General features: G+C 34.1%; 1 protein-coding gene across 1 annotated transcript in view; it reads right to left on the bottom strand.

Annotated features, from left to right (window-relative positions):
* The window catches only part of Cdc45 (cell division cycle protein 45), a 38,304-nt gene that overhangs the window by 2,677 nt on the left and 21,256 nt on the right, over nt 1-14,371 (bottom strand). The window contains exons 10-17 of the mRNA XM_076488089.1: nt 13,907-13,966; nt 12,526-12,657; nt 11,463-11,561; nt 10,935-11,040; nt 10,199-10,254; nt 9,708-9,846; nt 8,910-8,993; nt 1,604-1,719 (exon numbers count right to left, since the gene is read on the bottom strand). Coding sequence (XP_076344204.1) covers nt 1,604-1,719; nt 8,910-8,993; nt 9,708-9,846; nt 10,199-10,254; nt 10,935-11,040; nt 11,463-11,561; nt 12,526-12,657; nt 13,907-13,966 — 792 coding nt within the window. The remainder of the gene's footprint in view (nt 1-1,603; nt 1,720-8,909; nt 8,994-9,707; nt 9,847-10,198; nt 10,255-10,934; nt 11,041-11,462; nt 11,562-12,525; nt 12,658-13,906; nt 13,967-14,371) is intronic.

The raw sequence follows: 14,371 nt of genomic DNA, 5'->3' as shown, positions 1-14,371 counted from the left end.
GAAACAATCTACCATTGTAGGGTGTGATATAACAAATTTATAAAAAGTCATGAAACAGAACTAGTATCTTTGCTAGAGGTTCATCCCAGTCTTTGGATTGAAGTATCTTCAGTGACAAACATAACTAAGAGATCTGGATTTCTACACAAAGGTAAATGCTCGTTTTGGATAAACTTATTATTAAGTTTTGAACAAAACATAAGAGTAGACAAGTTGTTTGCATGTTACATCATATGAAGTTCAAGCACACATCAGGTAAAGTTACCTAAGTAACATATATCTACTGAAAAAATAAAAAAATGATTAGAGAAATAACTATTGTAAAACATAAGCATCATATACTTTAATAAACACAAGGAAAAAATATATAAGTCAAGTTTCTAAACCAATGACTTTTTGCTGATGCATTGTAAATACTCTTTTAAAACAAAGTTGTATTCTGATAGAGCAAACTTGAAGAACTATTTTCATTTAAATTAAAAATTTGTCAAGTTACAAAAAAACAGTCTGAACTGTAATACCTTCTGGATTTTGTCTCAAGAAAATAAAATACCTGATTGATTTTTTTCTAAAAGTTAACATGTATTCAAGTTTAATTAAATACAGACATCTTTATATGTTGATGGTAACAGATATTATAACAATACTGAAGTAACAGATACAATATTTGTATTACCATGAATTAATATATCATTGTAAATCAACAAAAGAAGTAGTTAAAAGAGGTCAAACGTTACCCAGAAACCTAAATGTTTAGAAGAGTGGTCTTGTCATGAGGACCACAGTCTTACATGATATTTTACAATACTTTGGTATATTCTTCATTGATACACAGATTAAAACATTTGAGAGTTGCATATTCCCTTCATAAACACAAGTCATTTGTTTGCTCAAGTTAGGAATTTGTTTTTCTTTTAGATTCTTGGTAATTAGTAATTTTTCTTTATCTTTCACTTGTCATAGCTGATTAAAATTATCTACACTTTATATAATACTTATATGTGAATTTGTTTATCCAATTAAAAATAACACACCTATTTGAAACCAATAAAATAAGAGCACAAACTTTAATTTTTTACTTTTTCCTCAAAGTATCACTATCTGTAACATGGCATGTGAGTTTTGCTGTAAACTATAAATGATAATATCACACCACAGTGCTTTAACTGAACTATTAGTTTAAGACTATCTCACTCTTGTTTTTTCACCCTATGCCAAACTATAATTCTCATTTATTTCATAAGATAAAACAAAAACAGTGCAACAGATTATACAACTAATTGTCAAACAAGAATCTGTGGGAAACTTTCCTGTCATAACTAAAAATTATAAAGCTAATAAAATTGTCAGAATAGTAACAAGAATTTAATATAAACATGCAATAAAAGGAAGATAAGTAAAATTTAGTGATGTAAAGTAATGTATAAGGCAGTAATACATACACACACAAAAAACACAGTGAGAATACTACAAGGTAAACCAACAACAAAACTCCAAGACAGTGAAAAAGAATAATCCATACTCTGTGTAATAGACACCAGTAGTATCTTGTTATATTCTACATTATTAAGTTTGTACCAAAACAACTTAAGAAATGTCTTACTTTTTTGGTGATTCTTCCGAGATTGGTGGAATTCCAACAACAAGGCAGTAACTAGGTTTTTCCACAAGTGGAGATGTTAACACTAATGGTAAATTTCGAGCTCTCCTGCTCTTTGACTGTGTGATGGCAAAACAGTAAAAGTTTGGAGTAAAGTTTAAAACAAATTTATCAAAATGTGAGCCTCTTAATTATTATTAAGCAAGGGCATTTTTTTCCCCACCTATCCAAAAATTTTTTATTTAGCTATTATGACTGTTATTGGTGTATTTATAAACTTTCATGAAATTATATTTGAAGTAGTAACTTGTATGTTTAAAGAAAGCACTATTATGTGACACTTATGTCAACAACTGGTAATTCAAATATTTTGCTACCTTTCAAACAGTTTCATTAGTTACTAATCTGACCTTGTTAGTTATTTAAATCACATCAGACTTTCCACCCGATACTAAGAATCATCAAGATGAAACTTCATAATACATATTAACACCTGTCAGAAAAGACAGTCTAGGATTTTGATGTGGATCAAAATAGTGACTCATTCTGGAAATTATTTAGTTGTCTTTATTAGATAAAAAGATGAAATTTGGCACTATTTTCATGGTTTAGGTTACTGGATCAGACCCAACATGGAGTAGTTAACTTGTAAGTGTAAAGTGAAAAGATGTAGCAATAGTTGGTTGGTTGATTTGGTGTTTTATGGCATAAAACAGCTAGGCTATCTGCACCAAACATCTGGTAAAAAGTTGAAATTAAAGTAAGTTTAGTAAAATTCATAAAAGGAAATTAAAACAAAACAAAGTGAAAAAAAACATAAATAGCATAAAACCAATGTTTACATCTAGTTTACAGCAGTCAGAGAAAACTAGAGTAATACAAGTTGTAAAGGACTTTCTGTAGCATAATTGTAATTATCATTACAAAACTCACCAGAAAGACTGATAGGTAAGTACAAAAAACCACCATCAGTAACCTGAAGTTGGCCTTTCCAGTCCTGGTTCTGAGTTATTTGACATTATGGCCATTTTCAAAAATTAAAGCAATAAAAGTTTTAAAAGACTTGTAGCAAAATTTTAATAATAACTCACCAAGATGACTAACAGGTAGTTCAAACAGCAGCATTAATCACCTAAAGTTGTCCTTTCCAGTCCTGGTTGAGTTATTTGATGTTAGGCCATTTTCTAATTTCAAATCAAACTAGATGGACTGTGATTCTTAAAAGGGAATCACATTAAAAAAGGTCTAATGTATAAATTAAAACACTTAAATTGCATTAAAAAAGATTAATGGCCTTTAAAACTAAAAACATTACCAAGGTGGACAGTGTCACCATCACCAATAACACTGTCTAATGTTATCGACAAACTTTGGGACAAAACATGTTTAAAATGGTGCTATCGTTGCGAGTTGTAACGATGACAAGAAAGTAAAATGTGACTTATTGTGACCTGAGTGTTACACAGACAACACATTGGTTCATCAGTTCCAGATAAAAGTAAACAATGTGTTAAAAAACTGTGAACAATGCATAGTCTAGTTAGAACCAGTTCCTCTTTCCGATCATTACAGAAACAAGACGGCCAAAGCCCAATACAGGGTTTTATTTGGAAAAGCTTGTTTTCACGTTGCTCACTCCAAGTTGACTGCCAGCTGGCATAGAGCCGAGCCTTGAATACAGGACTATAAATCCATGTATGGAACAGGCACAGTGGTGATGGTGCTAGAGCAGATAGAGTTAGCTGTGGTGTTGGCAAATACCAACGTGGTCCGGTATCCAGAAAAGCTGGATAGAAGTAGATGTTAAAGAGAAATGGACCAGTCAGTTTTGAATATTGTCGAGAATGGGGCTTGAGCTAACGTGAAGCAATTCCAGGCCCAGCAGAGAACTAAGTGAGTCAGTTTGAGTACTACCTAGCTTCCATGCGATCTAGGGCATGAGAAATGGCATACAGTTCAGTAGTGAACACAGAAGCTGTAGAGGGGATTCTGGTGCAACCACTGAACCACAACAAACCATGGCAGAGCCCACACAGTCACCTGATTTCGAACCATCTGTATAAATAGAAGTGGAAGGATGGTTTGAAAGATGTTCAGCAAATAAAAGACAGTATTTCCAATCAGGAGTGTCTGCTTTTCTCAGATGACTTAAAGACAGGTCACATTTGGGGACTGTAAAAAGCCATGGTGGGATGAGCTGACCAGTGGATACAGCAATGTTATCCAAGGACAGAACCAATTCATCCAACTGCGCCTGGACTTGAAGGCCAAAAGAAGCAATGGCATACCGTCTGTTCTTAAAAAGCATGACCCACCAAGGAAGGAAAACACAACCCCAGGTGGAATGCTCTGTTTTTGAATGCAAAGTTTTGAAGTATATAGTAATGCAAAGAAGATTCATGAGACTCTATGTATAAGCTCTGAAGTGGGGAAGTGCAAAAAGCCCCAGTGCAGAGCCAAAGTCCTTGATGATGAATGGTGTCCAGCATCTTTATGGCCAAGGTCCTGGCAGGGCCATGGACCAGTGATCCATAGTTGAGTTTTGATCAAATAAGAACACAATATATCTTTAACATAGAGCATCGATCTGCCCCCAAGTGGTAGAAGAGAAGGCACAGAGGATGTTCAGTGCTCTTGTACATTTGACCCATAGCTTCTTGATGTGTGGTATAAAGGTCAACCCACACAAACTTGGAATCTCCTGTCCATTAAACAATTTTTAATAAAAATGGGCAAATGGCCACATAACCCATATATATGGAGGTCTCACAAAATGCCATACCTCCATGTTGTATCATAAGCCTTCTCAATGTCAAAGAATATTGATACAAGATGTTGTTTGAGAAAGGTTTCTCCAATTGACATTTCAAGTCAAATCAGGTGGTCCATGGTGGAGCACTGTCATCGGAACCCACACTGGGTGAGCAAGAACAGGTTGTTTGACTTGAGGAACCAACAAGACAAGCATTAACCACCCTCTCTAAGGTCTTACAGAGATAGCTCATCAAAGTAATTGAATGGTAGTTTGAAAGAATATTGGGATCCTTCCCAGGATTAGAGAAAGCATCAGGAAAAACATTCTCCTAACAGATCCAGTTAAAAACAATCAGAAGAATAGCAAAAGAAGCAGGAGATAGATGGTGCAGCATTTCATAGTGTACATCATTAGGTCGAACTGATGTACTGCCAGACCAATGAAGGGCCAGTTTGAGTTCCACCAGTGTAAAGGGATGATTATGGCCATGGAGACAATCAGCTCAAAAGGAAAGAGGTGAACCCTCTGCCCGAGTCTTGATGGCTAAGAAGGTGGAGGAACAAACAGAAGTGCTAGATACCTGGCAAAAGCTTTCACCTAGAGTACTGACGATGCTCCGGTTATCAGCTACTTCCTAGCCATCAGAGAAAAATGATTAAGAGGGGGACAGAATTATATTGCCCACTGACCTTTCATATCTTGTCCCATATGATTTGGAACTGGTGGTAAAAGATATGCTGATTGTGAACTTAATCCAAGATTCCTTGATAGCATACAGATCATGGCAAGATCAAGTTCTGCAAGAGTAGTAAAAGAGGGCCAGTTTGTTTGATCCAGCTTCCACTGGGGAACACGGGTCAGGTGGCATCGACTACAGCCAGTCTCTCTCAAAATTATAGGAAAATGATCACTGCCTCTTGGATTATTGTCAACCTTCCGAGAAAAACGGGAAAATAGTGAAGGGAGCAAACTGAGAGATCAATAGCAGTAAAGGACTGACTAGGTGCATGAAAATAAGTAGAAGAACCAGTATTGAAAAGAGAAAGTTTGTGATCAGAGAGCATATGCTCTATGGAGCAAACCCTCCTATCAATATCAGCACTTCTCCTTAAGGGATGATGTCCATTAAAGTCCACCAGGATAAAAAAGGGAGACAGCAACTGTTCAATGAGAGCATCAAGGTCTGATTTATCATAGGTCTTTCCAGGCAACAGGTAGAGAGAATAAACAGTGATGCTAGGATCCAAGGAAACACGGATGGCTAAGTCCTCCAAAGGTGTGTCGAGTGGCAAATACAGGGTGGGCACGTGCTAATCAACCAACAGTGCCACCCCTCCATGTACTTGTCCATCACACATCCTGTCATTTCTGTAGAAAGAAAACTTCCAAAAGGAGACTGTATCGGCAGGTTTCAGAAATGCTTCTTGTAAGGAAAGGCATACTCTCTTTATTCAAGGGAGGTCTGTCGCCCTCCATGGATCCTCCCCTTGGTCGATTGGGCAGGTCTTTGCTGTTGGAAGAGGATTCCAACAACTGATTCACCTAGGAGTGGGAGATGTATCCGAGGTTGTGCCTGTACCTGGAACCAAAGGAAGTGGATCTTGGGATTTGTTGGAATGTGGTCACTTGACATGTGCTCGTTGCAGTAGCAAGGACCACGATGCCCATCAGTGTGAAACAAACCCTAATTGCATCAATTGCAATGGCTTTCACCTGTCCTACTTTCATTCGTGCCCTAAATGGTTGGAAGAAAAAAAGGTGCAGTGTTTGAAAACGATTCATAACATTACTTATCCTGAGGCTTGAGAGTTGCCGTCCACCACTTCATTTCGGATGTATGCTGCTGCACTTCGTTCCACTACTACAGTGGGAGTGCAGACAGATCTCTGTGTCTCCAAAAGAATCGTTCTCAAGCCAAATGAAAAGTCTTTTGACCTCCATGGTTAAAAAGTTAATAAATCAACTTCAACACCCATCTCTGTCCCTTACATACATTCCAGCAAATCCCAAGATCCTCTTCCTTTGTTTCCAGTATAGGCATTACCTTAGATACATTTTCTCCCACCCCAAGATGCAAAACTATCATTTGTTCACATCCTCAGTCGTTGGAATCCTCCTGCACATAAATAAAAATGGCCACCTTAATACAATAGAACTGTCAAGGTTTACATTCTAATCTGGATGACATCAAAACACTGATTGCTTCCTTCCATCCTGTATGCCTTTCTTTACAGGAAATATTTCTGAAATTAAAATAACCTGCCTTGATGGTAGCAAGTGAACATGGTGATGTAAATGTCAGAACGAGGACATTGGTCAGCATCGTAATTCCATCTTTACAAAAGGAGATACACCTCACTGCAGAAACTTTGGTGGAGAAACTCAGAGATACTGATACACTGCATTTATAAAATGAAATAGCAATCATTTAACCCACTGCAAAGATTATAGAGTAAAGATTATAGAAACTCCTCAGGTGGAGAAATCAGTGAGAATCTCTGACTTGGAGATGTTCTTCAAATCATCTTAACAATAATGCCTTTGATAATGAATTTGAAGTAGCATGAGGTGTAACCTCAATAGGTATGTCCCCAATCGCCTTTGATATGCAAGAGGCGTTCACTGTGTTGAGATATGGATGATTCCACCAATATTTCACCAGATCAAAGCTTCTTTACTGACTTTGGAGAGACAGCAAGTTCCTCTAGTCCCTCCTGAATGAAAAAGGGAGACATCTGTCCTAAATGTTTGTCTGAAAGAGAATGTAGTATAAGGTGTTACAGATGTTGAAGATTGCTGCTCAGAATCTGCAAGACGTGGTTGTTTACCTATGGACAGTTTTATCATTGTTTTATTTAAGTTTTATTTGGAGGATCCATAACAAAAAAAGGAATATTTCAATGCTCACTGACCCACCCACCATGGAACCCTACGAGGGGATGCACTACAATGCCAAACAAGGACACGGACACTGCAGCAATGCGAGGGTTTCATGAGCACTATACCTAAACACCAGCATCAGATACAATGTCCACAACACCTGCTGAGAACATGCAACACTGGTACTTGGTTGACCCTAGCCCAAGTGGAGCCACCCCACGACTGCCCATCTACAGGAATTCAAGGCCAAACTGGTGTGTTAGGGTTGGACCCCTCAACCACCAGGATCCTCTCCTCCCCTTCACAGGTTGCCATGCATGGCAAACATGTGGGTGGATGTTTAGATCCCAGAGGAGGTAAACTGACAGAACAGAACCTTTCCTGAGAGCTCCCCCTTACCACATACAGGAATTCACACCAAGGGGAAGATGTAGTAATGAAACATGCTTGAAATGTTTTAGATATGGTTGTGAATGTGATGGTTTAAATGTAGTGATTAAGCTAAACCATAGGTTCGGGTTGGATGCAAGTAAAAAATTACTCAAAGATATCTCAATCAATCTGACAAACTGTATTAAAGACTTGTCAACTGATTATTGCAATAACAGTTGCATCATTAGTTTCAATATTATGTGAAACTAACATCACAGTAAAGGTCAAAGGTGTAGTCTTGAAATTGTAGCAAGTGCACAATGCATTACAAGATGATTTCCCTAGCAATTATAAAAAATGCCATTTCTGCAATTATAAATAAAAGTAGGAAGTATTGTGCCACCAGAGTATAATCTATATATATTTCATCATACCATATTTTCATCAATATTTAATTGTATCTTGATTTAGAAGTTGTGCCAAGTCTTTATTCATTGAGATTCATTGAAATAACACTAAATTCCCAGTTTCTGGAATGATCATCCTAAGCTCTGTACTGAAAGAAGTGGGGCTGGCTGGTGTTACATGTTTTTAATTAACTGTGATCATGTATATAGTACTCTATAATCTTTGCAGTGGGTTAAATGACTGCTATTTCATTTTATGAATGCAGTGTATCAGTATCTCTGAGTTTCTCCACCCAAGTTTCTGCAGTGAGGCATATCTCCACTTGGAAAGATGGAATTATGATGCTGACCAATGTCCTCGTTCTGACATTTACATCATCACATTCACTTGCCACCACCAAGGCAGGTTATCTTAATTGTGGTGGACAGCAACTCTCAAGCCTCAGGATAAGTAATGTTATGAATTTCATTTTATAAATGCAGCAGTCAATTACATGTGCAGATCTTGTGACAAAGCAAAATAGCAGCAACTAAATGTGCAGGTTTAAATTTAAAAAGAGAGAGAGAGAGAAGAAGAAGAAGAAAATTAAATGGTAGCTGACAAAATAAATGCACAGGTCTTGTCACAAGACAGCAGCTGTATGTGTAGGTCTTGGGTGCTAGATGTAAGTGACAGAATAAATTTTACAACACAGTAGAATTAGAAATGAACTTCAAGTAATGTATGTGTGTGGTTTTTGATGTAAAGCAAGATTGTCCACAATGTATAGCAGGCCTTATATTTACTTATCTGAAAATTTCACATAATGTGATGGAAAGGTGAAAGAATGGACACAAATACCTACACTAATCTATAATGTTAGTTATTCTACATAAAACAAGTACGAGAACTTACCGATGCAACATGAGCACTTAACAGGAAATGAGCCAACATGAGCAAATTTGCAGGATAGCTAAAATGACGGATATCGACAGTACCCTGGAAAGAAAAAGCAATACAGCTAAGACTGACACACTTTTATAGAAGTCCTCCCACTTTAAATACACATCTTTATAGATTAAGCCATTCAATATTCCTAATCAAAATAGAAGTTTAATGATGGTATGGGTTGAATTTTGTACAAAGCTACACGAGGGCTATCTGCACTAACCATCCTTGATTTAGCAGTGAAAGACTAGAGGAAAGGCAGTTAGTCATCACCACCAGCAAGTAGTGGAATTGACCATCACAACTGAAAGGGCAAGCACATTTGGAGGGATGGGGATTCAAACACACAACCCTCAAACTGGGAGTGAAGCACCCTAACCAACTTCATGATTCAACATAGAATAGAGAATACATAGAAAACATCCTTATTTATAATTAAACATATTAAAAATTGTAACATTAAAAAAAAAACTTTTTTTTTGTTTCTTTTTCCTTTTATTCATTATTTACAAATTTGAGAACTTGCCAGTATTTAACCCAAAACAATTTAATGTATCTTCATTATAGTTGTAAACTTTCTTGTTTATTAATGTTTTGGCTTGAAAATTTTTGCAAATATTATCACCAAAATATATTAAGTTAACACATATATTCTACCTGAGAAAAGTGATATCTCTGTTTCCCTAAAACATAGATCTCAAATAAAAATTAAGATGAAACACAATATCCTCAGTGATGTAAAAATAAGTTTCAAAATGTACCTACTTCTTGAACAACTGCATAAAGAAAGGGTCCTGCTGAAATTACATGATTCATGTGAAGAAATGACTGAACTTGTGTAAAGATGGCCACAAGCAGTGATTTGACTTTCTCAATACCCTTTTGCAACATGTTGATATTACTCCTGAAAACCAAACATAACATTTAATTTCAACACAAAACTTCCAAAAAAGAGATGCATTTTTCCAGGATTTCATTATGTACAGTCCACAGGTATTTTTTATATTGTGACTTACTAAACTAAAGAACATTGCTGATAAATATAAATGGAAAAATCCAACTTTCAAAAAAAATTTTGGTCATCTGATGAGCTTTTTGAATGAAAGGCCATACTTTCTTGTCAATTCAGAAACATGGGAACAAAAAGTCAAATTTACATACTATTTCTTAACTTAACATAAAAACCTTTTACATTACACTTCTATGTCAGTTAATTTTGGCTCTTTAAGTCATTATTGTTTATGTAAAGAACTCACCAAGAGAGGGCGTTTAAAGCGTCCAAGAACTTGTCAGCAGGCGTTTTTTCGTTATCCTAAGTTAAAAACCAAAGCTCTTTCAATCACTCTAACATTAAAGAATAAAATTTTGCAAACTTATAATCTAACATTTTTGTCTAATAAAACAATCTTGTAGTAAAAAAAATTAACCTAAGGTATATTCAGACTTATTTTATAATTATTTTCAAAATTCAGAAAATGAGAAAAAAGGCATGTGATTTTTTTTTGTACCTAGCTTCAAAATAATTATAGCTTGTGTATGTTTGTTATTAAACACAAACTAGACAATACTCTATCTTTGATGTGTCAAACCCAATTTTTTTGTATTATAACTTCTCACCTTTACTGCTGATCTGCTTGAAGGAGCAGTGGAAAAGGCATAATTATAGCACTTTTCAGCCAGTCTAAACATGTTAGCCTTAAGTTAGGTATGATTTGAATTTAGCACAAAGCTACACAAGGATTATCTGCACTAGCCTTCCCTAATTTAGCAGTGAAAGACTAGAGGGAAGGCAGCTAATCATCACCATCCACTGCCAATTCTTGAACTATACTTTTACCAGTGAATAATGGGATTGACTGTGACATTATAATGCTGGATGGGTGAGTGCCTTAACAACCTAGACATGTAGAGCCCTTAAGTTAGGTTAAACTCTTCTATTTTATGCAATTTTATAAGGTAACTAAACCATATTTAACTATTTTAGGAACTTACTATTGCTTGTAGAAGAGCCCCAACAGCAAACACAACATCTGTGGCACAGTATTTATGCTGAAAGCCATAGTGAGAGATAAAGGAACCATAGACTATTTTCTCAAGCCTGCATAAAATATATGCAAAAAACAAACTTAAAAGGATAATTTAAGCCAATATAATAATCATCATATTTGACTAACAACAAAATTATAATTATGCAGCATCCAAATAATGTAACATACATGTAAAGCTATTATTAAAACAGTGTGGTCATAATAAAATTACAACAACAACAAAAAAACCTTTTAAGACAGAATGAATCTGTTTCAACAAAGTGAACACTTCCTAGCCTTCTCAAAAGTTAATGTCCATACATAACAAAGTTTATACACTCTACTTTCCATGTTCTTGTTAAGGTGAAGAACCCTAAATATGCTCAAGTTCATCTGCAAATTAAACTATAAATATGAAGCAAGCATTTAAATACAAAGTCTTCACTTTCAATAACCAAAATTTGTAACAATTTGTTAGTTACTTTTCACCTACCCATATTTCTCTGACATATCTTCTATCCATGTCTTAACATTAGTCCGAAGATGCATATCCATAGCTGAAAATTTCTGTTTACATTGTACAATAGGAAGCCTGAAATAAAATCAACAATATTTAGTCACACATTCACAAAGAATTATATATATCTAAGAGATATATTGAATATATGACACTGAATATTTAGGCACTTAGAGGGCTATAAACCCATAATTTCTCTGAACAAAACCAGAAATTACAGTGAAAGATAATAGCACAAGGTTTTCGTTCTTTATTTTTTCAATTTTACTCCAATATTTACAATGTAATTTGCACATAACTTTCTGCACCTGTGAAACGGTGGGATAATAACCATTCTAAAGTAATTAATTATATATTTTACTGAAATCTTGTCTCTTCTGATAAAATGACTTAAAACTTCAATTTAAAATATTACTTTGATTTAATACTTAATTTCTGTAGTGCATACTGGTGTATAGAAGACATTAATACAAAAAATAAATGACCTTATGTTATTAATTAAACAATTTGAAGCTTTGTACTGTTCATTTTGGTTTGTGTTTTAGTAAATGCTCCTGAAGAAGCAAAAGTCCCTAATTAAATAAGAACAAAATTTTGGCATTATAAGGTCGTTTACTTCTAGTATTAATACTCTGATTTAAAATAGTTCCAGTAAGTGACTACTTTCATACATAAACTCACACACACACACAAATAATTCATAGTTGAGCAGTGGTATATGACCGTGGTCTATAGACCACAATCTCAAAACACAACTCTTTTATATTTCAACAGTTTCACAATTCTGACCACTGGTCACTCTTACTAAAGGTCTCAATAAAAGATTAACCCTTTTTCAATGAAAAGTCTACATTTAAATATAATATTCACTTACCTTGTCATTTATAATGATAGAAAAACAAACCATATAATGTTTTTACATCAGACAAACAGTGTATTCATGTCAATCACATCATGATTTTTCTATCAAAAGAAACAAACCATATGTTTTAATATCAAGCTAAAAGACACCATGTCTTCATGTCAAATGAAGTCTTACCCTAACTCAGCTAAAAATTCGTGAAGTTTTTTTTGTCCCCTTAACGTCCATAACTTGAACCTGCAAGCTGTATAAGCAGTGTTACGCAAGCTTTCGATCAGAGACCAGTGACGATACAGTGCTAATTGAAGTCTAATTATAGTTGAGGAATTGTATTTTGTCAGTTTATATCCTGCATTTTATGAATAAAATCGTACCTTAACCTTTTATGGTCTAATCTTTCACCTCTTAAATTACACAAGAAATATGACAGGCAGTTTGAACTGCTGTTACTTTATTTTCCCATGGCCTTAGGAATTGTGGCAATTCAATCTAAGTAACTCTTCAGAAATGAATTTTCTCTTAATAATGCAATTGCCAAATAAAGCAGTTTAGATATTTCTAATTGTTGACAAAATAAAATCTGCAGTTCATTTCTACAAAGAAAATTAATATGAAATAATTTTAGAAAAACTTCTGTTCCAGTTTATTTAATCTGAAATAACCCAGTACCACTTAAAACTAGTTAAAAGCATAATAGAACTTGGAAATATAAGGTTTTATTATAAAATGTAAAAGATTAGTTTATCTGTTACATAAGAGGTATTGAACAAATATTACAGTTAAAAGTATACATTTATTATCACTGATTAATTAACCTTTTTTAGGATTTTGATTTTAAGCATGTTAAAAACTGAGATATTTGCTACAGCAAAGCCATTTCAGGCTCTTTGCTGTGTCCACCAAGGAAAATCAAAGCCTTGATTTTAGTGTTGTAAATCCACAAACTTACTGTTGTCCCACCAGGGGATAAACTGAATAATATGACAAAATCTAAAAAAGAGAGAAATGGTTGTGACTTTAAGTTATATGTTTTAAATAATTATTGGTTTTAATATAATTCACATCTTTCCTATTTACACATTATAAATATAATTAATATTATTTAAGACTGAAACATCATATTATAACTTTTGAGTGTAAGAACAGTATATGAAAATAAAAGAATTACACAAAAGAATTGTAATGAAGTCATAAAATTTTCAAAATCAGATAAAAAAGATAAAAACATTAGACATGAATCTTAATACTGATGAATTTTTTTTACTTTAAAGAGTGTTTAAAAATTAATGAAACATTTTTAATTCTTTCATTCATAATTTATAGACAAACACTTATTTTAATCTTCCTACCCCAGATTCTTACACACACAAAGAATATTTTCTGGACAGTTTTGCAACCAGGGATGATAAAAAAAATAAAATAGAAATCTGAATGGTTTATGTTCCAAACTGAAAAAAACACCAAAAAACACAACTCCTGAGTTTAACAAAAAAATACAACAGAAGACTTAAACATTGTAAGATGTTGAAAACTGATGAATGTTCACCAACAAGGATACTCTTTGTCAAACGTTATTTTCATGCAGTTTACTGAGCCAATTGTCTCTTCAGTTTCATTACTGAAATTAAAAAAACATATATTAAAATTTTACTTGAAATTCTTACAAAATATTAAGAACTTTTAAGAAGAAAAATGCACATTTAAGATACTGGTATTTATTTTAAAAAGATTCCCAATCTGCATTCTTATTCAATTGAAAGGATGTCAAATCAAGATGACAGTTAGTCACTGTTTATACATATGTGTCCATAGCTTGAAGACAAGTTCTCGGAGTTACGTTCTAAATCTTTTTTAAAAACTTGATTTAAAAATATAAAATAGTTTAATTAATTTAACGTCCATTACATCATTATATATGCACAAGGTGTAAGTAAGAAAATAAATCTTTGGTCTAATTGTTAAAAAAAAGTTCAAATTAGGTACATTTGATGTTCAAATTTTTAATAAAACAGAACTGGTTTGG

Source organism: Tachypleus tridentatus, chromosome 2, assembly GCF_004210375.1.
Source record: "Tachypleus tridentatus isolate NWPU-2018 chromosome 2, ASM421037v1, whole genome shotgun sequence".
Lineage (NCBI taxonomy): Eukaryota > Metazoa > Arthropoda > Merostomata > Xiphosura > Limulidae > Tachypleus > Tachypleus tridentatus.
Note: the sequence above shows the minus strand (reverse complement) of the source record. Positions and strands in the feature narration are given on the sequence as shown.